The 26,771-nt window shown below is 56.8% G+C and overlaps 1 protein-coding gene across 2 annotated transcripts; it reads left to right on the top strand.

The window, feature by feature from the left end:
- PARVG (parvin gamma) lies at nucleotides 1-26,771 on the top strand. Of its 2 annotated transcripts, none has more exons than XM_005907422.3 (13): nucleotides 1-319; nucleotides 2,045-2,139; nucleotides 3,696-3,760; nucleotides 4,535-4,637; nucleotides 5,206-5,346; nucleotides 7,626-7,741; nucleotides 9,019-9,074; nucleotides 11,748-11,770; nucleotides 14,027-14,085; nucleotides 14,332-14,400; nucleotides 17,485-17,586; nucleotides 24,481-24,553; nucleotides 25,008-26,769. In XM_005907422.3, exons 1-13 carry the CDS (start codon nucleotides 303-305, stop codon nucleotides 25,115-25,117), a joined length of 1,029 nt encoding a protein of 342 aa, XP_005907484.1. In that variant the 5' UTR covers nucleotides 1-302; the 3' UTR covers nucleotides 25,118-26,769. The 2 variants fall into 2 exon arrangements, with proteins under 2 accessions (XP_005907484.1, XP_070227568.1); XM_070371467.1 differs by lacking the exon at nucleotides 1-319 and adding an exon at nucleotides 1,249-1,327 and having other exon boundaries at nucleotides 25,008-26,771.

The raw sequence follows: 26,771 nt of genomic DNA, 5'->3' as shown, positions 1-26,771 counted from the left end.
CTGAGCTGCCTGCGAGGCGTCTGGGGAGCGTGGAGGTGTGGGTGGGCCCATACGCCCAGGGGCAGAGCCTTCCGGAGGGGCTTGCGGTGGCTTTCAGAGCACCAGGTTCTACAGCCCCGCCAGGAGGAAGCGCCCTGCAGACGCAGCCTGGATGGCTTTGCAGAAGCCACAGGCCCCGGAGGAAGTGAGCCGCTTGCCCCTGCCTCCCGGGCGGCCCCTGCCGACCTAGGGCACCGGAACTGGCTTTGCTTTGGAACCCAGGGACCACCAGCGCTTGAGCTCCGTGGCCTGCACTTCCCTGCATGGAGGAAGCAGCCAGGTGAGTCCTCGGTTCTGAGCCTGAGCTCAAGCACACAGAGAGGGAGGCTCTGGGAGGCCTCGTGGAAACGAGGCCGGGAGAACCCGGTCTTAGCCGAGGTCCCACAGGGACGATGCGGGGCGGAGCACTCCCTGCGCCCAGCTGGTCCCCCTGCCTCTTAGGCTTGGAGGCGGCCACTCCCCCAGCCCAGAGTCCCGGGCAGACAGAAGGGCACCCTCCCAGCTCTCGTGTAGCCAGGGAAAGTTTCCCTTTCCAGCCTGTCATCTCCCCTAACCTTCAGCCAAGGAGACCAGCCACCCCAAGTCTTCCAATGAAGAAAGGGAGGCCCAGGTCTGACAAGGGACAGCCCCTAGGGCTGCTGAGGGCTGGAGGGAGCTCCCAGCTCTGTGGAAACTTGCTGCCTTTGGCGCCCATCAGGTTCAGCCCCTCCCGGTAAAGGAGCATCAGGAACAGAGAGGGGAGGTTGTTTGCCCAAAGTCACACAGGAGGAGGAGCCCACCAGGAACCCAATCTCCTGACCTCTCCCCCTCCCCCAGGCCTAGTTCCCGCCTCTCCTCTGGCCCTGTCCTTTGAACAGAACCCCGTCCAAAAGGAGGCTTGGGAATTCGGGGGGATGGAGTCGGCCCAGTGGCTGTGCTCTCCACACCCCCACGATTTAGGGCAGGACGGAGCCGCAGACAGTGCCCAGGCTGGCTGCCCGTGTCACAGCATCTTGTGAGTGCCTCCATCTTACGGCAGCTCTGGGCCCTGCTACTCCAGCCAGGCCTCCCCGGGGGCTGGAGCTGACCACCAGCTTCTGTTGCAGGAGGCCCCCGGCCCCAGATGTCTTGTTTGGGGCTGAAAGCGCTATGGGAGGCCCGGGGGCCAGAGCGGAAGTGGTGGGCGGGGCCGCACCCGGCAGGAGAGGAAGTGAGTCCAGGGGAGCAGGAAGGAGGCTCTGACTCTGCCGGGCACCCTCCCCGCAGCGAGGATGAGGAGGGCCGGCTCTGAAAACTCTGGCCCTTCCCGGTGAGCAGAGAGACCCCTGAGCTCCCTTGACAGGCCAGGATGACAAGCCCCACTGTGGAGACGCTCGCTCAGAACTTGAGCCAGGCAGGACCAGCCCACACCCCCGAGAGCCCATCCTGCACCCCAGTCCCATGTCCACTCACCCAGAGGCTGGGGGGCTGCTCTGTGCTCCCTGACTCAGGCTCAGGGCCCAGAGAGGACAGGCCTGTCCCCCACCGCGGCCCCGGTAGGAACTCCTGGTCTGCAGACATCACCTGTCACATGATCACCGCCACACTGCCGCCCCTGGCCCTCCAGGAGATTTGCCCCCTGAGGTCATCCAGAGGGTTTTCTGGATCCAAGAAGCTCTGAGCAGGGGATTGCCCCCTTGGTCCTACTGCCCGGGTAAGGGTGGGTGGGTGGAGGTTCCTGTGTGCTGCAGGAGGGGCTGTGGGCTGGCGGCTCCGCACCCGACCGAGGAGGACCCCTTCTCCCCGCCAAGCCTCTACACAGGCTCTGACCTCGGCCGCCGCCTGTTTCTGTGGGCCGTCCCGCAAGCACTGGCTCCCAGCGACCCTCTCAGCAGGCACCCTGGCCCCTTGCCTGGGAAGTGCGGTGACTTGTCCACCCACATCCAGCTCCCGGCCTCTCCCCGTACCTCCTGGTGTCTAGAGGAAACAGCAGACCTCGAGTTTAGGGTGACTCGGGGGTGACGTCCTTGGTTCCCTGCCTCCCCAGGGCCAGCAAGGCAGCGATGGAGCCAGAGTCCCTCTACAACCTGCTGCATCTCCCTGGGAAGGAGGACCCACCGGCCGAGGAAGAGCTCTCACAAGGTGCGGGCCAGGTGGGGCAGAGCGGCAGGGCCGGCATCCTGAGACGCCCCCCGGGCCGTATCAGGCCCTGCCTTGGCTGCCAGGTGGTCCGCTGAACACCCAGTTCTGTCCAGCCCCTGCCTCTACCTTCTGCTTTATACTTGACTCCCCTGCTTCTGGAACCTTCCACTGAGTTATCCCCAGATCCCGCATAACCCCGCTTCTCCAGGTTAACAGGGACAGTGTTGAGGATGCTGACTGCTATGTGGTCCCCTCTGTGCGGGGGCTGAGCTGAGCTCGTCTTAAATGCAGCATCTCACCTGTTACTCTGAAGAGTGGTAATCGTGGGCGCGCTCACCTCCTTTTTACAGACGAGGAAGCAGGCACAGAGGGTGACATTGCAGAGCCGCAAGCCCGGCGCCGCAGGGCTGACTTCATTAACTGTCTGGCATTCTCGGTTTATAAGTGGTTTCAGGTTGGAAAGCATCAGGAGGAAAATTGCTGTTAGGGTGGCAGGGCTTCGTGATTTGGAAAAGTGTTTATTTTTGGTTTTATAGTCGGTCTGGAAATACAATTCTGGCAGGCAGAGCTGGAACATGGCGGGATTCAGAGTGGCAGGAAGGATGCTCCAGGAAGGGGCCACGGCCATTCAGGCACCGCCACCCCCGCCCCACCCCTGCCACCAGGCCTTTGCCGGAGCCTGTCCTCCTGTGAGGAATACACGGGCCGGGTGGGACTCAGAGGTCTTCAGCATGTCTGCAAGACTCCAGCTGGGCGACGTGAACACAGAGGCGATGCGTCCTGTCCTGTGGATGCGCGCAAAGCCAGCCCCGGGGTGACTCAGTGTCTCCCACATCCACTGAGACTGGATGACCTCAGTGGTCCGCCTGGGCCCTGCCATTTGTGGGTTCCATGGTTCTTCAACGTAGAGGAGATGCTGACCCAGGTCTTGGGGCTCAGTGGAGAAGCAGGTGCCCTCAATGCCCTGCCCACACCAGGGAGCCTGGCAGTCGTGGTTGAACGCTGCCTCGGCCCCTTGGAGCCCAGGGATCTGGGCTTAACTGGTCTGTGACCCCTTCTTATGTATGTGGAAAGAGGGTCAGATAAAATGCAGGATATCCAGTTAAATGTGAATTTCAGATAGACAAGAAATAGTTTTCGAGTTTACGTATGTTCCCCAAATTTGAATATTGTGGTGTCTGAAGATGGGCTGGTGTTCATGAGAGAAGTGAGGGGGAAGAGTGTCCTGGGGGAGGCAGGAACCGCTTGGATTAAGGAAGTGGGTGCAGAGGACGAGGCGTGTCTGGGAAGCCCAGGTCTCTGGGGATGTTTGGTGGTCAGGGCGTGTGTGTGTGTGATGGCATGTGTACATATGTGTGACTGTGTATCTACGTGTGTGTGTGAATGCACTTGTGTGCCTGTGTGTCTGAGTGCCCTTCTGCACATGTGTGTGCCTTTGTGTGTGTGTGTGTGTGCGTGTGAAGTTGTAGGACCAGTCTCCCCTCTTGGTCGAGACGCTGGCTCCAGGGCTGACCTTCAGGCCCCCATCCATGTGTCATGCCCCACTCTGTTTCCAGGAGAGAAGAGGAAGTTCCTTCCCCCCACTTCCCGGAATAACCCCAAATTTGAAGAATTGCAAAAGGTGCGGCAACCTTCTCTGACCATCTTTCTCTGGAGGAGTCTTCCTACCTTCTTGGGGTGGGGACCGTGGGCCACCCCCTCCCCAACCTCAAGCTGGTGGGTGGCAACCCCACAGGCTCCCGGGAGGCCTGTTGAGTGGCTGCAGAAGGGATCTTGCTTGAGCACCAACGGTGTGCCTTTCTGTGCGTGATCCCAGCAAGGCTCCTGGTGGTTGAGAGAGGTGAGCTGTCACCTGCGTCCCAGGGAGCAGAGCCTCAGGAGTGGCCTGACCCATGGGGGACACACGGTGGCCAGCGACGGAGCCGGGCTTGGACCCAGGTCATAGACCCCAGCTCTCGCGCTCCTTCTCTGGCTCAGCTGCCGGGGCGGGAACACACAGCCACCGCCCAGTTCTCAGCTGTGAGCTGCGCACAGGCTGGGGGCTTCCAGTTTCCTTGCAGTATTTCTCTAGTCTCCAGCGGGGTGTTTCTGTTACCTCCTCCAGGGAGACCTCCTGACCTGCACCACCTCTGACCGCCCCTCAGAGGATTTTAAAACCCCTGTATTATCAAAACCTTACGCAGGATAAAAAAAAAGCCCGAAGTGCTCAGGTCTGCTGGAGCCCAGAGCAGACCCCTAACAGCCTGGGAGGTCAGAGCAGGCTTCCCAGAGGAGGCGATGTTTGACCTGGCCTTGAAGGACGAGGAGGAGTTGACTGGCGGGAGGAGGGCAGAGCTGAGCCCGGCAAGAGGCCGGGTGGGGAGTGGCCCCCGTCAGCTGTCCCTCGGGGCCGCAGGTGCTGATGGAATGGATCAACGCCGAGCTCCTCCCAGAGCACATTGTGGTCCGCAGCCTGGAGGAGGACATTTTCGACGGGCTCATCCTGCACCACCTTTTCCGTAAGTTTCTGCTTTCAACCCCGGAAAGTCCTGGGGGGCAGAGTGGGCCAGCCTGGGGCTCACTTGTTGCCCTCTGCAGAGCCCTTGGCAGACGGCTGCAGGACAGGCCTGCTGGCCACGGCTTCCTGAGCTCTCTCCATGGAGCAGGTGCTGTTAACCCTCAGCACAGCTGTTCTGTGATCATCCCCACTTTACAGATGAGGAAACTGAGCTCCGAAAGGCCTGGTAGCTTGTCCAAGGTCTCACCATGAAGAGAGCGGTGTGGGTGGTGGGAAGGAGCCAGGGGTCTTGGCTTTAACCACTAGACCACACTGCCCCGCAGGGATGAGGACCGGGGGTCACTGTGTGGGAGGCTAAGGGGGTGGGGCACAGGGTCTTGGACAAGGTGGAGTGGGCTGGTGGTGTCTCCAGAGAGCAGGGCTTGCCTAGCCCGCAACCAGCATGTGCCGTGACTGCCTAGAGGAAGCGGACTGGCTGTGGATCCCCTGGCAGGAGCCCCATCTGCCTGCCCTCCCCCAGCCTTTCCCACCCTTTCCCTCCGTCCCACCCCTCTTTCTCTGGTCCTCAGAGAAGCTGAGCGGACTCAAGCTGGACGTGGAGGAGATTGCCTTAACCGCGGCCAGCCAGAGGCGCAAGCTCGCAGCGGTCCTGGAGTCTGTGGACCAGAGCCTGCAGCTGGAGGAGCCACAGGCCAAGTGGAGCATGGAGAGTGCGTGGGGCTGGTGTGGAAAGGGCTGGGGGCGGGCAGGCAAGGAGGCAGAATTACAGCGCCCTTCCCCGGGGGGCGGGGTTGCCTCGAAGTCCCACACGAGGATGATAGAGGCAGCCTTCTCCATAAGGCTGCCGTGGCTCCCTGACTCCCAAGCACCGCACATGAGCTGAGCTGCCTTGTTGGATGGGTGCTGCCCACCTGCTTCATTAACTTATCTAAGTTGCATCTGCAGTGCCTGCTTGTAAGAAACGACTGTGCAAGGTCCCACCCAGTTAGCCACTTGGTAGGATTTCCTGCCATTCCAACCTCTGCATCCTGCCCATTTTCCAGATGAGAAAACTGAGACTGGAAGGAGTTGAAATAGCCTGACCAAGGTTGGGTGGTGAGGTGGTCAGTTCAGTTCAGTCACTCAGTTGTGTCCGACTCTTTGTGACCCCATGGACTGCAGCACGCCAGGCCTCCCTGTCCATCACCAACTCCCAGAGTTTATTCAAACTCATGTCCATTAAGTTGGTGATGCCATCCAACCTTCTCATCCTCTGTCATCCCCTTGTCCTCCTGCCTTCAATCTTTCCCAGCATCAGGGTCTTTTCCAATGAGTCAGTTCTTTGCATTAGGTGATCAAAGTATTGAAGTTCAGCTTCAGCATCAGTCCTTCCAATGAATCTTCAGGACTGATCTCCTTTATGATGGACTGGTTGGATCTCCTTGCTGTCCAAGGGACTCTCAAGAGTCTTCTCCGACACCACAGTTCAAAAGTATCAATTCCTCGGTGCTCAGCTTTCCTTATGGTCCAACTCTCACATCCGTACATGACCACTGGAAAAACCATAGCCTTGACTAGACGGCCCTTTGTTGGCAAAGTAATGTCTCTGCTTTTTAATATGCTGTCTAGGTTGGTCATAACTTTTCTTCCAAGGAGCAAGCATCTTTTAATTTCATGACTTAAGTCACCATCTGCAGTGATTTTGGAGCCCCCAGAAATAAAGTCTGACACTGTTTCCACTGTTTCCCCATCTATTTCCCATGAAGTGATGGGACCAGATGCCATGATCTTCGTTTTCTGAATGTTGAGTTTTAAGCCAACTTTTTCACTCTCCTCTTTCACTTTCATCAAGAGGCTTTTTAGTTCCTCTTCACTTTCTGCCATAAGGGTGGTGTCGTCTGCATATCTGAGGTTATTGATATTTCTCCCGGCAATCTTGATTCCAGCTTGTGCTTCTTCCAGCCCAGCATTTTGCATGATATACTCTGCATGGAAGTTAAATAAGCAGGGTGACAATATATGGCCTTGACGTACTCCTTTTCCTATTTGGAACCAGTCTGTTGTTCCATGTCCAGTTCTAACTGTTGCTTCCTGACCTGCATACAGGTTTCTCAGGAGGCAGGTCAGGTGGTCTGGTATTCCCATCTCTTTCAGAATTTCCCACAGTTGGTTGTGATCCACGCAGTCAGAGGCTGTGGCGTGGTCAGTAAAGCAGAAGTAGGTGTAGGAAACAGTATGAAAGGTGAGGTGGTAACAGTTTTCAACCCCCTTTTTTTCCTTTTTTAAAGTATGGTTGGTTATGACACTGTTAATCTCTGCTGTACCGGAAAGTGACTCAGTTACACGTGTGTGCGTCCTCTTTAAGTGTTCTTTCCCATCATGCTTTATCGCAGGACGTTCAGTATAATCCATGTCAGTTTGTGTTAGGCCCCCGTCGGTATTCTCGCCACTGCGTTTCAAGTCTCACATTCAATAACTGATGCTTGTAATGTTGGCCCCAAGTCAGGTTGTCAGGCCCACCAGGCCCCTCTGTTCATGGACTTCTCCAGCAAGAATACTGAACTGAGTTGCTCTTGCCTTCTCCAGGGGATCTTCCTGACTCAGAGATCGAACCCAGGTCTCCTGCATGGCAGGTGGATTCTTTACTGTCTGAGTCACCAGGAAAGCCCCTAAATCAGGTCACGTTCAGCTCAGATCTAACAATTTGTTAAGCCAGGGCCTTGCCGTAGGACATTCAGTTGTTTAAACAGCACTGCAGTGAACATCTGTGTGTGAAAGTTCCCTCCACACATGGCTCGTGCCCTTGGGCTGTATTTGCAGAAAGGATGACTGGAGCAAAGTGAGATTATTTTTAGGTTCTGAATGTAGATTTCCAGACCTCTGCTCCCCTGATGACTGGACACCGAGCTCCTCGGGCTGCAGAGGGTGGTTGTGACAATAAGGAGCCTACCGCGTGGCCCCAGGTTTGGGTATCCCGGGAGCTCTGACTTCATGCCCCATCTCCTCCCAGGTATCTTCAACAAGGACCTGCTGGCCACCCTGCATCTCCTCGTGGCCCTGGCCAAGCGCTTCCAGCCCGACCTGCCCCTCCCGACCAACGTGCAGGTGGAGGTGATCACCATGGAGGTAAGGGCAGGCCCCGGAGGATGCCTGCCTGCAGGTTGGGCATCTCGGGGCTGCGTCACCACACTCTGGACCAGGGGGTGGGTACTGCACAGGGCGGGGGCTGAACCAGGGTGAGTTCCAGGGAGCCAGGAGAAACACCAGGTCCCACCAGGATGGTGGGGGGAGCTGGGCCGAAGCTGTGGGCAGGAGATGCAGAGTCCAAGCTGGGCCACGACGAGGTCTGTGGACTGGTCAGCCCCACTTACTCAGCAGATGACACCTGCCTGGGGTGTCCTGAAGGTCCTGACTGATGGCTACCACGTGGGCCATAAGTGACCATCTGTTCACGGCCCTCTGGAGCCTTCACACCCTGGGCCACCGCCGCTCCCTCCCGCTGTGATGGCCTCGTCTCCCAATGCATGGGTGTGAGAGGGGCCCCAGGGACCTTTTTGGTTCCAGCATCTACCGAGCACTCCCTCTCCAGCACATGGACTTGTGCTGTAGCTGACGGCCCAGGAGTCTGTGCCTTCTCTCTCAGACAGACCCTGAGTACCACCAACAGGGCCCCCCATGCCTGCTCCCCGCTCTCCCCACCCCCACCTCCTGGGCGCCTGGGGAGCAGCCAGCTTCCCTCATCCCAGAAGGCAGAATATGCCAAGTCCAGCCAAACTCATGAGAATGCATCCTGACTTTTTCAAAACCACTAACGAATTCTATGGCTATATGTAAATCAGAGGTGACTTCATTCCTTCATGCATTCACCTATTCATTCATTCACCCACCCACTCACTCATCCATTCATTCACCTACCCACTCATCCATTCATTTATCCACTCACCCACCCACTGATCCACCCACCCACTCATCCATTCATTCACCCACCTACTCATCCATTCAGTCATCCACTCACCCACCCACTCATTCATTAACCTTCCCATTCACCCATTCATTCATCCACCCACTCATTTTTTCACCCAGCCAGTCACTTATATGTTATCAGGTAAACACATGTCCATTGACGCCCTGTGAGCCAGACACTGAGTGGACTTTGGGGATACCTGGGCACCGAGGCAGACACAGTCCCCCCTCTTTGTGGGGCTCAGGGCCCGTGGGAAGAAAGACAGTTAAGCTGGTCCCACAAGGGCTGCCCAGGAGGGAGGCCGCCTTGAGGAGCAGATGCGGCAGGGTGAACTAAGTCCCTCTGGGCAGCTTTGGGCCCTCCAGTCTCCTCTGGCGGCAGTCATGGGCCCTAGAATTTTCTGTGGCTACTCCATTCTGTCCCCCGTTCTCTCTCCCAGCGCACCAAGAGTGGCCTAAAGTCGGAGAAATCGGTGGAGCAGCTCACTGAGTGCGGGTGAGGCAGGGCGGGGGCGCTGGGCTTTCTCTGGAGTGGGCAGTGGGCCCCGGGGCAGGGGCAGACCTGCCTGACCTTCTTGGGCAGGGCCCTCACTCTGCCGGCCCGAGGAGTCCTGGCCGGCAGAGCCGCCTATACCCACCTTCACTGCACGCGCTTCATGGCAGGGTTGGAAACACATCAGGGTCAGGGCTGTGCATGTGGGCTCTGCAACAAGGCAACCACAGGGTCCTGGGGTCCAGGGAGAAGGGGGGCTGCTGTTAGGCGCCTCTGAACTGCAGGCTGGGTGAGCCTTTAGAAGGGTCTCAGTGGCGTGGGGCCAGCTGGCCTGTGGCCAAAACTCCCAACAGCCTGGGTGGTAAAGGAAGCCATGCATGTACCCTGTGTCTCTCCCCTCGAGCCTTCCAACACCCCCCAGCTGCATCTCTCTCCAGGGAGACCTGGCCATTTTGCATTCCTGGACTCCCCTGTGGTGGAGATTGTAACTGACCTCAGCCAAGGGTCCCCCTGCCACCCGTGGGCTCACACTTTGGGACACCTGTCCAGGTTCCAGGGGTGGGAAGGGTGGGGGGCTGGCCCTGCAGCAGGCCCCTGGGTTTGGGCCGCAGGTTCCGCTCTGTGAATTGTAGAATCTCCGCCTGGTCCGGGTAGAATGTCTCTCATCCTTGCAAAGCCGCCAGAGCTGCAGAGGGGCCCCGCTCTGCCCGCAGGCCCACATTTCCCCAGACCCTGCCACAGGCCGCTGCCTGGCTTCCCCTTTTCACCGCCCACCCCATCTGGTCCAAAGGTCTTTCTGGGTTGGCCTGAGAGTGGGTTTCTTCCAGGAAAGCTGTGGGTTCTCCTTTCTTGTCTAACTCTTCCTGAAGGCCTACTGTGTGCAGGGCACTGGGCTGTTTCAGCTCCCTTCGCCCATTTAACTCTCAGAGGCCCAGCTGCGCGAGTTCAGTTCTCTCCTGCTCGCAGACTGGGCAGCCAGCCCTGCCTGGGCTGAGGTCGCAGCTCAGCCTGGTGTGAGCTCTGCGTCCTTGTGCAAGTCACTCCCCTTCTCCGAGCTTCTTCATGCCTTTGATAAAGCAGGACCCCCCTTTCCTACTTGTTGGGGCTGTCGTGAGGGTTATAGATGATGCATGTAAAGGGACCTTCCCCTCTTTTGTGCCCCCAGCCCTGAGGTCCTTCTGGGTCTACAGCTCCTGGGTGTCCACGGGGGCCAGGCTAGGGGGACGGGCTTGAACCCCTGCAAGCTAATGGCAGGTAATGTCTGTGGCGGAGGTGTGTGGGCCGGGCATGGCCAGGGTGGAGGGAGCAGACGTCTGTTGGCCCGTCCTGTCAGTGAGGCCTGGCACATCTGCCTTCCCAGTGACACCCCAGGAAGAAGGCCTGTTCCCCTCCCACTCGATGAGGCTAGATGCCTTCCACATCATCCGTCTTGACCCGTCTATGCCAAAGCTTTAGGCTCTGAGAACGAGTTTGGGGAACTTAAGAGACGGTGCAGTTAGCAGTGGTCATGGTGGCCACACCCCTCCTCCCTTTGCAGCCCTAAAGCCACGCTTCTCAGCCTCTGCTGAGCTCGGACGCTTCCGTGAGGGTCCACCCCTGGCCCTGGGCTTGTGTCCCAGGCGGCACAGGGCCGTGTGCCCCACCTGGCAGCAGCCTCCGTGCAGAGCCCTGGGCCTTCGTCTCAGGCTGCTTCCCCCAACCCTCTCGGCCCAGCTTCCTGCCAGGGTCACGGGCAGTCGGAGGGACCACCTGGCTCTCCTGGGAGAGCCCAACCTTCCCGGGCATAGGGGGTGGTGGTGGGGGGGCGAGGCAGGCAGAACTGAGCTTTCAGGGTGTGTGTGGGGGGGGGCGGCGCGGAACATTTAACAACAAAGTCCAGGCAAAACCACCACTTAGTGACAATAAAAAGGCGGTGAAAGAAACCAGACACGAGGGCGTGCACACGGTTTCATTGCAAACACAACAGACCAGATGAAAACACAGCCAGGCACCTCTGAGCGGCAGTGACCTATGTGGGGTGGGAGGGGGTGGGGACCAGCTGGGGGTGCTAGAAGGTTCTGCGCCGTGTTGGGGGTGGTGACACCCAGGGGTGTTCATTGGTAAACACGCGCTGGCTCTCAGGTGAGGACTTGGGCGTTTTTACCACGTCGTGTAACATGCCCACCACAGCTAAAACAGCCCCCCAGGCGGTGCTGGTGGTAAAGAACCTGCCGGCCAACACAGGAGACACAGGTTCGATCCCTGGGTGGGGAAGATCCCCTGGAGGAGGGCGTGGCAACCCACTCCAGTGTTATTGCCTGGAGAATCCCGTGAACAGAGGAGCCTGGCGGGCTACAGTCCATGGGGTCGCAAAGAGTCAGACACGACTGAAGCGACTTAGCAAGCATAGCACAGCTAAAACAGCAACACAAAAACAGCACAACAAAAACTACACGATTCAGGCATTTCTAGGTGTGGGAGCCTCAGCGGGGGGTTTGGACCTCTGCCATTTGCTTCCCACGAGGGCCCTGCCTGCTTACGGAGCTGCCGGGAAAAGGGAGCTCGCAAGTTTCTCTGTCAGCCTCGCCTCTGCCAGGTCTTGTCACACGAAGACACTATGTCTCTGAAGTTGTTGTTTTTTTTTTTAACCGTGTGTTTGCTTTCTCCCCACCCCACCCCCTACATTTTTCTCTTTAGTGCAGACAAGGACCAGCCATCAAGTGAGTACCTTCCTAATTTAGGGAAATCTTTTTCTGCTGGGTATGTGCTGAGACAGGCATGGCATTATGACTGGTTGATGATTGGGTGCGCTCACAGTTCCTTTGTGGTCCGCGACGTAAGAGATGCAGGTTCGATCTCTGGGTCGGGAAGATCCCCTGGAGGAGGGCGAGGCAACCGACTCCAGTATTCAGCCTGAAGAATCCCAGGGACAGAGGAGCCTGGCGGGCCACAGTCCATCAGTCGCAAAGAGACACGACTGAAGCAACTTAGCATGCGAGCATGTGTGTCTCCAGCCCTCTTGTCTTTCTGTCCTCCCTTCTGTCTGTCTGCCTGTGGATTTGGCTGTTCCTTCTCGTGATGCTGCTTATATGGGTAGAGAGATTTTTAATTCCCATCGGTGGTGACAGCTGTGGAGTTGTTCAGCGTGTGGGCTCTGGGGCCAGGAAACCTGGGTTCAAATGCCAATTCCCCCGTTTATTAGCCACGTGAACTTGGGCGAGTGACTGAACTTGTCTGTGCCTCAGTTTCCTCATCTATAAAATGGGGTTAATAGTGGTACCCACCTGTTAGGCTGGTGGCAGGGGTTAAAAGGTACTTTGTGAATGTGCTTAGCACAAATAAAGTGCTTAATAGTGATTGTTCACTACTTTGGCTGCTGTTTTTGAGACAGAGTTCTTCACCAATTGACTGATTGACTCAGCCATTCCTTCTTTCATTCATTTATTCCTTAGTCAGTCCACCTGGCCAGCTGGCGGTTGGTCATCCATCTATGCATCCATCCACTCATCTGTCCATCCACTCATCCAACCATCCATCCATCCATCTATTCACCCATCCATCCATCTATCCACCAGCCCATCCATTCATCATCCATCCATCCATCCATCTTAATATGATTTTGCCTCCCTGAACCTTCCCGGCTGGAACAGAGCTGTGTAGACAGCGGGTACTCACCTGCAGAGGAGGCAATATGGCCTGTGAGGGGCTTCTGAAAGCAAGGACTGAGAAAGGTTGAGTGGGAGAAGGGAGGTACCAGGAAGGCTGGTCTGGTGAGATGTCTGTGTGTGGGCAGGTGGATGGGCAGCCCGAGGACCTGGGGTTTCCCAGGGAGCAGTGTTTGTTAGGGGGCTGCATGAGGCTGGGTCACACAGTGACCAGGGGCAGGGACACGGAACAAGGCTTCCTAACACCGTGTCTAGAGTGTCCATCGTGTTCTGGCCTGGGTCATCGGAGTGGCTCCTTCAGGGGCACAGTCTCACTGACCATAGGCCGAGAGGTCTGGGGGGGCTCAGTGGCATTTTTGCCGTGTTTGTCCATTTATGGGGCATTTTAACCTGCATAGTGCGGTCTGGTGCTGTTTATGCCCCCTTCACTAATGAGGGAACCGAGGTATGGAGAGGTGAAATGATTTGTTCAGAGTCACACAGTGGCTGGCTGCAGAATCAAGAGGTAAATTCTACCCAGTTTGGGTGTTCAGTGCCTTGAGGACCAGCCTCCCCAGGGAGGCCTGTCAGCTGCTCATGGCAGAAATGCAGTTGGTGGGAAAGGGCCTGAGTCTGAGGACTTGGCGCCTCTGAGTCTGGACCAGGGGCCTGAGCTGCTAAGATGCTCCCGTGGGCCTGACTCAGCTGCTGAGGGCGCTGGCCTTCTGTGCACCGCGGGGATTTCAGCCTCTCTGCAAGGGCTGAATGCCCTTATTCTGCCACTCCACAGATGCTGGGGAGGAGACCTCTGGGCCAGGAGTCAGTCTGGGGCTGGCCCCTTTTCAGCCACCCATGGCAGCTCCTGTGGACTGCTGGGTGGAGCAGGGAACTGCGGGGAGGCAGGGCGAGTTCCCAGGGGATGGGGTGGTGTCCACGCTAGAAATGATGACTGTTTATTTAAGACCTATTGTGTGCCTAGCTGGGCTTTCTGAGTGGCGCTAGTGGTAAAGAACCTGCCTGCTAATGCAGGAGACATAAGAGACATGGGCTTGATCCCTGCATTGGAAGATTCCCTGGAGGAGGGCATGGCAACTCACTCCAGTATTCTTGCCTGGAAAATCCCCATGGACAGAGGAGCCTGGTGGGCTACAGTCCATGGGGTCATAGAGTCAGACACGACTGAGCAACTAACACTTACTTACTAATTTACTTGGGATAAAACTACATCTCTCTCTGGACTGATTCTTCTGAGAAACTTTGGTGGAAAAGAAGTCCCTGTTTGGCACAAAGATAATAGCATCGTAATGAGGTGTTTATTGGATCTGTCTGCAGAGGACGTCTTTGATGAATTATTTAAGCTGGCTCCAGAGAAGGTGAACGCTGTCAAAGAGGTAGAGAGATCAAAGTTCCAAGAGCGCCTCCTGCCGCCCGCTCCCCCGCCGCCCACCTGACCTGGGTCTGGGGGAGAGGGTAGGGCAAAGCGGGAGGAATCTGGCCCTCACTCTGCAGCTGCTGTGCCGGGTGCCACGCGGCGGGGAGGGGGTGGGGGCGGGGCGGGGAGAAGCTTTCTGTGACCCTGAGTGGGAAGGTCGCGAACCTGAGCTGGGGGCCTGGGGCCTCGGTTCTTCCCTGGACAGGCCATCGTGAAGTTTGTCAACCAGGAGCTGGACCGCCTGGGCCTGTCCGTGCAGAATCTAGACACTCAGGTAGGGATGCGGCTGCGGGGTCCGGGGTCGGGAAGGGCCACAGGGAGGGGGTTCGGCAGGGCCCACCGGGAGCCTGGCCCACCCTGTGCGACCCAGGGTGTCACCTCTCAGAAACCTGGGGTCCTCCTCTCCAATGGGGGTGTTGCATGGAGGCAGCATCGCCAATCAGGGGCAGGACAATGGTCCTGTGAAGTGAGGACTTCAGCCAATCAGGGGCAGGACAATGGTCCTGTGAAGTGAGGACTTCAGCCAATCAGGGGCAGGACAATGGTCCCGTGAAGTGAGGACCTCAGCCAATCAGGGGCAGGACAATGGTCCCGTGAAGTGAGGACCTCAGCCAATCAGGGGCAGGACAATGGTCCCGTGAAGTGAGGACCTCAGCCAATCAGGAGCAGGACAATGGTCCTGTGAAGTGAGGACCTCAGCCAATCAGGGGCAGGACAATGGTCCTGTGAAGTGAGGACTTCAGCCAATCAGGGGCAGGACAATGGTCCCGTGAAGTGAGGACCTCAGGGTTTGTGTGTGCTGTTAATCACTTGCATTGTGAAACAACTGCCTTGCAGCTCGTTTTCCCCCAAACTAATCTTGGACTATCCGATACGATGACTCAAAACACACGAGGGTCCCCTGTCCAATTGCATCGTCTTCCCTGGTGGTGCTAGTGCTTAAGAACCTGCCTGCAAGTGCGGGAGATGTAAGAGATCTGGGTTCGATCCCTGGGTCGGGAAGATCCCCTGCAGGAGAGCATGGTCACCCACTCCAGTATTCTTGCCTGGAGAATTCCATGGACAGAGGAGCCTGGAATCGCAGAGTCGGACATGACTGAAGAGACTTAGCATGCACACACGTATGCCTGGTGGGGTCGTGGGTGTCAGCACAGCCCCGCGTCCGAGGGCTCCCGAGTCTCCTGGCCCACAGTGCTGATGACGCTGAACAGTCCCGGGCAGGAGTAGAATCTTGAGCTGCCAGCCTCCTGTGGTGGACCGTGGCCTCCCACCACAACTTTATGCCTCTGATTTCCCTTAACACAGTTGGGGGCAGGGAAGCTGATGGCCAGCCCAGGCCCCTCAGCGCAGCAGTGGAGCCTGCTGGACCCCGGGGGCATTAACTGGACATGATGGTGCAGGATTCGGGCCACCTGGCTTCTGTTTACACAACATGGTCTGGGGGGACCAGTGGCGAGGTCATCAAATGGCTAATGGTGAGCTTAGCTGGAGCTGCTGATGTCTCAGACACAGCCTGTCATTAGCCAGTGGGGAACAGGGTTTATATAGCCCTGTGCCTGGAGCCAAATCCGATGAAGCCCTGCCCTGTGCTGTGAGCAAAGCCCTTTGCATGTGTCAGCTCACTGACTCCTCCCAACAGCCTCCTTAGGTGGGAACTGCTACTATCCCATTTTACAGATAAGCACATTAACCATGGAGAGGTTAATGAACTTATCCAAGGTCACACAGTGACTAAGTGGTGCTTGTCACTCAGTCGTGTCTGACTCTATGTAACCCCATGGACTGTAGCTCGCTAGGCTCCTTGGTCCATGGGATTCCACAGGCAAAGAATACTGGAATGGGTTGCCATTCCCTTCTCCAAGGGATCTTCCCGACCAGGGATCGAACCCGTCTCTTATGTCTCCTGCAGTGGCAGGCGAGTTCTTTACCACTAGCGCCACCTGGTAAGCCCAAGTGGTAGACCTGGGACTTGAACCAGGCTGCTGAGGCCAGTTTGTGCGCCATCAGCACCTTGCACAGTGGCCACATGAGAAGCCCATGTGTGACGTGGTCTGGTGACACAGCAGGGTAGAGGTGGCAGACTCTGAAGCCAGGTGGGCCCACGTTGCCCCTGGGCTTGAGCACACCTCCTTCACCTTAGCTGTGTGACCTTGGACCTGGACTTCTCTGAACCTCATGCAGGATCCCACTCTCATAGAACTGTGAGTAACAAGTGAGATGGAGACCATCGGGCGTTTTGTGGATTACCTGGCATTTGGTAAAGAATCCGCCTGCAATGCGGGAGACCTGAGTTCCACCCCTGGGTCAGGAAGATCCACTGGAGAAGGGATAGGCTACCCACTCCAGGATTCTTGGGCTTCCCTGGTAGCTCAGCTGGTAAAGAATCTACCTGCAATGTGGGAGACCTGGGTTCGATCCCTGGGTTGGGACGATCCCCTGGAGAAGGGAAAGGCTCCCCACTCCAGTATTCTGGCCTGGAGAATTCCATGGACTGTGCCGTACATGGGGTCGCAAAGAGCTGGACACGGCTGAGCGACTTTCACTTCACTGACACACCGTGGATGCACAATGGAAAGTTGTGGTTTTATTGTGTTTTATGTGGGTATGAACAGATGATGTCTTGGGTTTACATTCTGCCTGTTTCATCTTTATGTCTCACTTGGTAAAATAAAGGTGTTTGCGGGACAAATGGCACATGTGAGAGTGGTATTTAGAGACTGTTGCATAAAGGGGGATATTAAAGTCCCCGGTGTTTCAGTGGCACGTTAGCAGGCAAGATTTGGGGCTAAAATAACAGCATGGAAACAGACCTATTACGAGGCAATTCCATTAAGGACTTCTAGCGGTGACTTACTTCCAATATTCAATCTTGTGTTTTGTGTCTTTGAAGAGATTGAATAGGACTATATTAGCATATGATGCGCTGATGCCGGGGTGATGGATTTATCTCTGAACGTACAGACAGAACAGACAAATACGAATGTAGCAGCCAGCAAAATGAGCCCGGTGTGATGTTCTCTGCCTTTCCCTGATGGAATAGTTTTACACTTAACTCTGTTTTCTCCTGAGCCTCTGTAGCTCATGGAACAGTATGTGGTTTAAAAAATGATTTGAGGCTATTTCACAGAAAATGTAAAAATGGCTCATCTTATCAAGCATGTGCTGTGTGCTAGGCAGCCAATAACTGCTTTATACCTGCTGCTGTTTACAACAACACCGCAAGGTCCAGGATGTCATCCCTATTTCTCAAAAAGGAACCCGAGGCCCAGAGAGGCTGTGTGACCTCTATCGTCACACAGCCTGTAACAGGCAGAGCGGGATCCTCCAGGTGACCTGTCTTCAGTCCCCTCCTTTGTAGTTTGCAGATGGCGTCATCTTACTCTTGCTGATTGGACAGCTGGAAGGCTTCTTCCTGCACTTGAAGGAATTCTATCTCACTCCCAGCTCTCCTGCAGAAATGGTAAGTTTTTGCAAAGATTTTCCTTTCCACCTCTTCCTCTGAGTGCTCAGATCTAGGAAACTGGCATGATCAGTCTTCATTCATTCACTTACAGGTAAAGTAAAGGGTGAAGGAAACTTTGGTTGTCCATATGTCTGCCCATCCACCCACCAATCTCACCTGCAGACTCTTACACCTGTCCATTGACTTGCTGATTCACTCATCCACCCAGTTCATCTACCCATTTATCCATCCATACATTCATCTACCTATCCATCCATCCAGCCACCCACTCATCCATCCACCTACCCATTCATTTATCTATCATCCATCCATCCATCATCCATCCACCCATCCATCCATCCACTTATCCATCTACCATCCATTCATCCATCCACCCATCCATCTATCATCCATCCACACATCATCCATCCACCCACCCACTCATCCATCCATCCACCATCCACCCACCCACCCACCCATCCATCCACCTATCCATTCATCTATCATCCATCCATCCATCCATCCACCATGCATCCATCCACCTGCCCATTCACCTATCCATCCTTCCATCCATCCATCATCCATCCACCCACCCACTCATCCATCCATCCACCATCCACCCACCCACTGACCCATCCATCCACCTACCCATTGATCTATCCATCCTTCCATCCATCCATCATCCACCCATCTATCATCCATCCACTCATCCATCCATCTACCATCATCCATCCACCCATCCATTTATCACCCATCTACACGTAATCCATCCATCCATCTATTCATTCATTCATTTGTCAATCATCCATCCATCCACACATCATCCATCCACCCATCCGCTTATCCATCCATCCAGCATCCATCCGTCTACCTGTCCACCCACCCATGCACCCATGCACCTGATCCCTCATTTTCTGAGGTCCTGCTTGGTGTCAGGCCCTATGGCCATAAAGACGATCCAACACAGATCCTGCTTTCAAGGACTCCTCAGTCTATAAACACTGTGCTCTCAGTGATATCTGGTCTTCCAGGCTGCAGTGAAATGTGTTGGCTCATGGTGGGTGGTCTGGTGGGGAACCTGAATGCAAGAAAATGTGGTTAGTACGATCTGCAGGAATCAGGAGAGGCCTTGCATGAGAGGTGGCCCCTGAAGTTGACTGAAGGGCTTGGGGAACCCCAGGGGAGGGAATAGCATCATCAAAGGATCAGAGGTGGCAGGGGTTCTGGCCTCGTGGCAGTCAGGAGTTCCCACGTAGACCCTGGAGTCTGGGGGGCTGGTTGGGAGATGGCTGCATTAGCCCAGGCGGGGGTGGGATGGGGTGTCTATGCCCGAGCTGGGGAAGGACAATGGTGAGATTGATGCTGGTGGAAGGGACAGGGCATCAGCCTGACTGCTCCCAGCTTCTGGGCCCACATGGGGCTCCTCCCTCCCCCTCCCCCAGGCCTGTCATGTGGAGTCTCTGCAATTCCTTGAGCTCCTCAAGCTCTCCCACCTCTGGGCTTTTGCACAGTCTGTTCCCCTGCTGGGAATGTCCTCTCCATGTGGGACACCTGCCGGTGAAGGGAAGGGATGCTCATGAGTCTCCACAGGAGGAAACCGAGGCCCCTGGGGGCAGGGTTCACTCCAGTCCTGAGCTGTGTGTCCTGGCAGACTTGGCAGAGAGACAAAGCCTCTGCTCTGGCCCTCAATCCACCACCAGCTCACTGCTGGTATCTCAGGCCTCTTGGCTAAAATGGGCTCACAGTCCCTGCCCTGCTGGCCTTTGTGCTCAGTCGCTCAAAGTGTCTGACTCTTTGCAACCCCATGGACTACAACAGCCTGCCAGGCTCCTCTGTCCATGGGATTCTCCAGGCAGGAACACTGGGGTGGGTTGCTGCCCCTCAGACCACACAAATAACAGAAAAGGGTTTGGAGCATCATGAAGGTGGAAGCACCCAAGGCATGTGGTCCCTTGTCCCCTCAGCCCGCCCAGGACCCCAGGTGGCCCTCTCTGGACTCTGTCCACACCAGGGTCCCTCTGGCTGGTTCAGCAGCAGGCAGCCCAGGGCAGGAGGGCACTCCATTCTCCCTCTGTAGAGAGGGGACACCAGGCAGGGCTGGGTGCCAGTTCCCAGTGCCAGCCTTGGGGCATTTCTGGGAAAAGGAATGATTTCCATTCCTTTGATGTACCTGTGGCCCTGAGGATGGTTCAGATCTCAAGGCCTTCCCTGGTGGAGTGGGGGGTGGGAGGGGGCCCTGGGCCCTGACCCAGTTGCCCTGACCTAGTTCCAAGCTTGGTTTCTGCCTGGCTCCCACATATCAGCAACCCCATCTGACCCTGCTTCTGGCTGCAAGCCTGACCCCCTTCCCCTACCAGGGTCCCTGTCGAATGTTCCAGGCCTGCCTCCCAGCCACAGCCTCACTGCCCGCCTGTGGTCCGCACGCCACCTGGGCCTCTGCCATCTCCAGGTCTTTGCCAGGGTGCCCCCAGCCGCGCCTTCCTCCTGCTTTGCTCTGGCTCCCTTAGCTGGGTGTTGGCTTCGACCACCTCCTCATCCCCTCTGAGCTCCTGGGCACCCGCTAGGCCCCTGAACCACAGCTTTTCTCATGTTGGCAGAGAGTTCTTACCTGAGTCTGGCCTCACCAGACCCCTTATCCCCGTTTCTCTCTCACTCCACGTTCCTGGGGGGTGGAGTGCAGGGCAGGGTTGTATTTCCATTTTACAGAAGGGAAAACTGAGGCCCCGGAGGCTGTGGGACATGCCCGGGGCTGCCCAGCTGGAACTGGGGCTGACCTCTTGACCCTCAGCCCATGTTCTTCTTTTGGCCATCTTTGTGGGTCTCATCTCCATCCTCTCAGGAGGCAGGGGTGCTCTTGACTGGAAGAGTGATTTGGGGCTCAGAGTCCCCAGAGCGGGGATATTGGCTGAAGAGCAAACAGGCTGGAGCAGTGCAGTATTTGACACTGCTGTAGAAACAGCGGTCAGCGCTTACTGGACTCTCCCCCTGCACTGGCCCCTGTGTGAGTCACCTATTGCTGTGGAAACGCTGTGTAACAAACAACCCAATACCCAGGGGCTGAAACCTGCAAACCTTCCTTCTTGTGGATCTGCAGGTTGTCTGGGTTTGGCTGCTCTAGGCGTGGCCAGGCTCCATCGCTCACCTGGGATGGGCTGGGTGCCAGGCCGTCTGGGTGGGGGTCACTGGGGCGGTTCAGCTCTGCGCCTCCTCCTGGGACCAGCAGTGAGCGTGGCATGGCTTTCTCATGGCAGTGGCAGGGGACCCAGAGAGGAAGCAGGACACACGAGGTGCAGGCTCAGACCCGCGGTGCTGTCACTTCCTCCTCACCCTCTTGCCAGAGAAGGCCCTGTGGCCTCCGTGCAGAGGCCCCTGCCGTGTGCGGGGCCGAGAGGACACGAGACTGCAGCCAGGGAGGTGCTTGCCCACGGGCAGCGTGGATGAACTTACCAATTCCTTGCTGCATCGGGCCTCTGAATAGGAACTATTCCCATTCCTGTTTCTCTCCAGGGAAACTGACTTCAGACAGGGCAAGTAAGCCAGTTAGCGTTGAGGTTAGAATGACGACCAGGCTCATCCATCTACAAAGTGGGAACTACAGCCTCATGTCCTTCCTGGGGAGCCAGGGTGAGCCCCATGGGACACGGAGTCAGGGTGAGACCAAGAACGAGGTTCACCCAGAGTTTCAGGGTCAGAGCAAGGGCTTAGGTGAGTCAGAGCGAGGCTGAGACCGTGGTGCTGACTTTTAGTCCAGAAGTCAGGATGCCCATGTGTGATCAGTGAGGGAAGGTTAAGAGCGTGGAGCCAGTGGGGTGGGTCTCATGCAGACCCCCATGGAACCAGGGGCTCAGAACTGGGACCCAAAGGAGCACAGGGGTCCCCTGTTTGTCACTCGGAGGTCGGAGCTTCAGCAGATGGCAAGGCTGGAGCCCCGTATCTCGCTCACCTCCTAATCCCCAGTTACAAGCTGGGGACAAATGTCCCGCCTTCCAAGGCCCCCGCGTGCAGCCAGCCTGCTGACTCCACTGATTTCAGAACCACGTTTTGAAGATGAGCCACATTCTTCGGAGGGAAAAGAAGCAGCCTCTCAGCTCAGGCCCCAAGAATGCACTTTTATGGGCTATTGTAAGAAACCTCAGCTGCAGGAATGAGTAACAAAAATGCTGACGAGGTCATCAACTGGAAAGGGCGGAACGGCGGCCCTTTCCGGAGGTGGGACACCCGAGGAATTGTTATCTCAGTCGTGTGGCTTCTGGAAATTGAATTTCTCGTTATCAGACCTTCTTTGCCATTGGTGTCGATGCCAGTGGTGTCGATGTGAGGTTGCTGTTCGGTGCTGGAAGCGGAGTAGGGTTGGAGGAGCGAGGCCACCGTTGGCTCTGCAGAAATGAAAACTCCGGGGCTGGGAGCCTTCAGCTTCCTCCCACGTGTAATGACTGCTCTCTCGAACGATTTGAATGCACCCTCCTGGGTTGTGAGCTTCTCTCAGCTCTGCAGAACATGGTCGTTTTCCTTTTATCATCTCAAACTGTGCATGCAAGAAGACTAATGCTTTGGGTAGGCCTGGTGGGGTGGGGCTGGAGCCTGGGGCAGCTACTCCTGGTCAGACTGAGCATCGTGGAGGAGCATGGCCCGAAGAAGCTTGAGCGAGCGTTGTTCTAGGGTCGACAGCAGTGATACTCAGCACGAATTCCACGAGGGCAGGCAGCAGGTCTGGTTTTGCCCCAGTTGCATGGCCAGCGCATAGCAGATGATCAGTGAATATTTTTTAGGGACTTCCCTGGTGGATTGGTGGCTAAGACTCTGTGCTCCCAGTGCAGAGGTCCTGGGTTTGATCCCTGGTCAGGGAACTAAGATCTCACATGCCGCAACTAAGACTTTGCCTGCTGCAACTAAAGGTCATACAGGCTGCAACTGAAAGAACCCACGTGCTGCAATGAAGATCTAAGACTCTGCGTGCCGCAACTAAGAGAAATAAACAAATAACAATAAATATTTAAAGTTAGTGAATGAAGTGTTTCTGAGAAACTGGTCCCGTGAGCTGCTCCGTGACAAATGGATCCTGTGGTGAAATCACTTGGGGAAACCTGCATAGTCCAAAAGCTCAGGATACATTGTAACACATTCAAGGCACTGAGAAGTCCTGCAGCAGAGGGTTTCCATAGGACTTTATGGAAGCCAATGTTTCCTAAAGCCATTTGGTCCCAGACCCCTTTTCCCTTCTGTCCCCTGGACCATCCTGTGAGGATGCAGGCTTGGAAGTGAGCCCAAAGGCTGGGCTGAGAGGTGGGAGAGCCCAGCCCAGTGTCCTGTCTTCACTCTGGTATTTACCTTCTGTGCATCTTGTGAATGGTGTTCCTGATGAGAAGGAAAACAATAGCAACAGTAACAACCCTTATTTTCCAGAATTCTCCAGTCTGGGGAAGACCTGGGGACACGGGGACAGGACGGCAGTGGAGGGCTGATTCACTCACTCCGAGGTTCGCTTCCTCTGGTCTGCACCTCCCCAGAGGTGTGACCTGCCTGTTGGGGAACATTGGCACCCGTGACAGCCTTGGTCTTCCTGATGGGCTCTAGAGGGGCAGCCCTGCTGGGCTGGTGACCCAGCTGCCACCAGCCTCTCCCCGGCATTTTGGATCCAGCTCTGCTACTCTGTCCATTTTTAAAAAATAATTTATTTGTGTAGGCTGTGTAGGCTTAGCTGCGGCATGAAGAATCCTTAGTTGCATCAAGCAAACTCTTAGTTGTGGTGCGTGGGGTCTAGTTCCCTGATCAGGGATCGAACCCCTGCCCCTGCATTGGGAGCACGGAGTCTCAGCCACTGGGCCACCAGGGAAGTCCCTGCTCTGTCCATCTGATGCTCCTTCAACTCTCCTCTGTGGAGAAGGACCCTGCTCACTGGATCCCTGTGGTCCCCACACAGCCTCCGGGGAGCCAGCTGTCACGGAGGACTCCGCCCCTTGCCTGGGAGGCAGCAGGAGTCCTTGGGGTGGGCTGAAGATGCTCCCCACCCCTGCCCCGTGTCCTTGGACCAGGACTGTGGCCTGCCCCTCTCGCTCTCTGAGAGAGTCTTTCAGGGGCTCCTGGCCTCCCACACAGCCCACTTCCCAGCCCTCGTAGGAGCTGGGGTGGCGGAAACTTGCAGGGAGGCCTCGGCTCTGCCTTCGTTATTCCACCTTCATGTCTTGCCTCAGGATTCCAGTTCTGGGTCCACCATCACACTGGTCCACACGTCAGCTTGGAGAGGCCGCTGGGAGATGTGCTATTCCCCTTGTACGGAAGAGGGGACAAGGCCCGGGCAGGACACGTGCCTTGTCCGACCTGTGACTTGTGACCTGTTGGGGGCTGGTGCACAAATGTCCAACCCAGATCTGCCCAGACCCACTAGGAGGGGACTGGGAGCAGGCTAGGCACCCTCGGGTGGGCTTTGCTTACCTGCTGCTCTGCCAGCCGGGCCTCCGGGCTCCTGGCTAGGTTGCCACGGGAACCGCCTGGCCTGGTTGAAGCAGGCTTTGGGACTGGGATAGGCTCCTCCAGCCCCAGCTGCTTTGCAGGTGTCAGAGGGAGACAGACCTGACTCTAGCACTTTCTGTTTTGTGAGTTCAGATGGGCCCATGGCCACTCTGAGCCTCAGTCTCCTCACCTATGCTCTACCCATGGAACTCAGCTATTTATGAGGGAGTCTCGATTGCACACAGGCTCCGGGGCTGCATCAGAAAAGGCAGGATGCTTCCTTCCCTGGCTAAAGTCTCCTCACCTGGCAAGACTCACTCCCAGGTGTCACCTCCACCAGGAAGCCTTCCCTGATGCCTGGGCCGGGTACCTTCCTTGGGGACTGCCTTTTCCCATAGAAGTGGCCCCCTGGCTGCATGATGAATCATCTTGCCAACATCCGACGGGGTTTTGTCATTGTAGCTGCACAATGTCACCCTGGCCCTGGAGCTGCTGAAGGAAGAAGGCCTCCTCAGCTACCCCGTCAACCCTGAAGGTGAGTGCAGGACTCTCGTGGGCAGGCAGCCTCGTGCCAGGGCCCCTGAGTGGGGCGGGGTGTGGGTGCAGCCTCTTGCCTGGTGTTTGCTGAGTTTTCCTATGAGGGGGCCCCGTGCCCACGGCTCCCACCCACCTTAGTGGAGGACAGTCCTAAGGGGAAGAGATGGGGGACCAAGGTCCCTGGGGATGGACTGTCCAGAGAGCCGAGGTCTGGAGGAGGTGCTGTGTTGGGGGCCCCCCGAGAGGGTGCCTGGGAGGAGGCAGTGGCTGTGCCCTGTGACGGGTCCTGGAACTCAGGGCTCACTTGACCAGCTGTCCTGGTGTGCTAGGAGTTCTGCCAGGTTTAGCCCTGAGAGTTCGTGTCCCAGGAAACCCCTTGGTCCAGGGCAAACCTGGACAGTTGGTCACCCCTCCTGGATCTGACCACTGCCCTGCTCTCTCCCGACCCGCAGACATCGTGAACAAGGATGCCAAGAGCACGCTGCGAGTCCTCTACAGCCTGTTTCGCAAGCACAAGCTGAAAGAAAGCACGGACGGGGTGCCCCAGAGGTCCCCAAATTAATCCTCACAGCCCCCCAGAGCTGCTGCTCACGGCCTGCTGCCGGGTGCCGCTGGAGGGCCCGGGCCACGGAGGGCCTCCTCATGGTGCAGCCCTGGGCCTCCCACTCTTGTCCCGTGTGTCTGTGGCCTGCCCGCCCTCCCCCATCTCCTGTTTCCATCCGTCTGAATATCTTTGAACCCAATTACGCGTGGTTTCGTTCTGAGCCGACCTCTGATCTCGCCTGGTTTATTTTAACAAATGGATCTCTGGGAGGGATGTGGGGAGCCTGCCGATGTTCTGGGAAGGTCCCCCTTAAATATGCACGGATATGAGCTGAGCCCCAGTGCAGGATCCCTCCCCGTGGGGCAGGCAGGCGAGGGGTTCAGGAGCTTGTCTCCAGGGCCACCGCCAGGCAGCTGCGAGGGGCCCGGCATCGCTGACCTTCAGGGGGGCTGAGGGGCTGACCCTGGAGTAGGAGGGCCCTCAGGTGTCAGTGCTGACCCGACGGCAGAAACCCGCCTGCCACACTCAGCTACTGCTGTCCACCTGCCTCTCACGTGGGGGTGACGGGCCCAGGATCACCCTCCAGAGGCAGGAGACCCACGTGGCTGCAGAACTAGCCCTGTGACCCTCGGGAAAGTCTGTTCAGTTACTTGCCAGAGGAGCTGAGGCCCAGGCCCACCCCACAGCCACGGTGGTGAGTTTCACCCAGAAGTCACAGAGATTTCCTCGTGGCTGGTTTGCAGGTTGAACCAGCTCCCTGTCTGTCCCCAGGGAGCTGCCGCGTCGCTCTCTCCAGGGAGACTGGCACTTGCTGTCTATGTTTCTCGAAGCAGAAGTCCCTGTAACAGGATGGAACAGGGGTTCCTGGAGCTGACAGCTGATGGGAACAAACCTAGAGGATGCTCTGTGAGCGGGAGTGAGGGTCGGTGGGTGAGGTCAGTGGGACTGGATCCGGCTGGCCCTGGGCCCCTCCCCTGCCCTCCCAGCTCCGAGTCTCTGTAAGGACAGAGCCCACTAGGTCTGAAGTCGTCACTGTTTGATAGCCTTGGATTTGGGGAGGGGCTGGTGGCTCAGACGGTCAAGTGTCTGCCTACAATGCAGGAGACCTGGGTTCTATCCCTGGGTCAGGAAGATCCCCTGGAGAAGGCAATGGCACCCCACTCCAGTACTTTTGCCTAGAAAATCCCATGATGGAGGAGCCTGGTAGGCTACAGTCCATGGGATGGCAAAGAGTCGGACATGACTGAGCGACTTCACTTTCTTTCTTTGGCTTTGGGGCAGGGGGCCGGCATGGGCCAGGCCCTCTTTGCCTGACCAGCGAGTGGAGCTCAGAGGATGAGCTCTGTGTGGGGAGTGACTGACACCAACAACCCTTGGCACCGGTGTCTGAGTGTGAGATAGTCTCAGGGTGGTCCTACATCCACCCCACCCCATCCACCTGCTCCCCTCCAACTCACAGGTAATTAGGATGAGGGTGGGGCCCCATGATGGGATTAGCATCCTTAGAAGAAAAGAGAGATTAGACTGGTTTCTGCCATATGAGGACATAGCAAGAAGGTGGCCGTCTGCAGACCAGGAAGAGGGGCCCTCACCATGTACCAAATCACCGGGGACCTCCATCTTCGATTTCCCAGGTGTCAGAACTGTGATAAATAAAAGTCTGCTTTTTGGC

This window comes from Bos mutus, chromosome 5 (genome assembly GCF_027580195.1).
Source record: "Bos mutus isolate GX-2022 chromosome 5, NWIPB_WYAK_1.1, whole genome shotgun sequence".
NCBI lineage: Eukaryota > Metazoa > Chordata > Mammalia > Artiodactyla > Bovidae > Bos > Bos mutus.
This window is presented reverse-complemented; position numbering and strand designations above follow the sequence as displayed.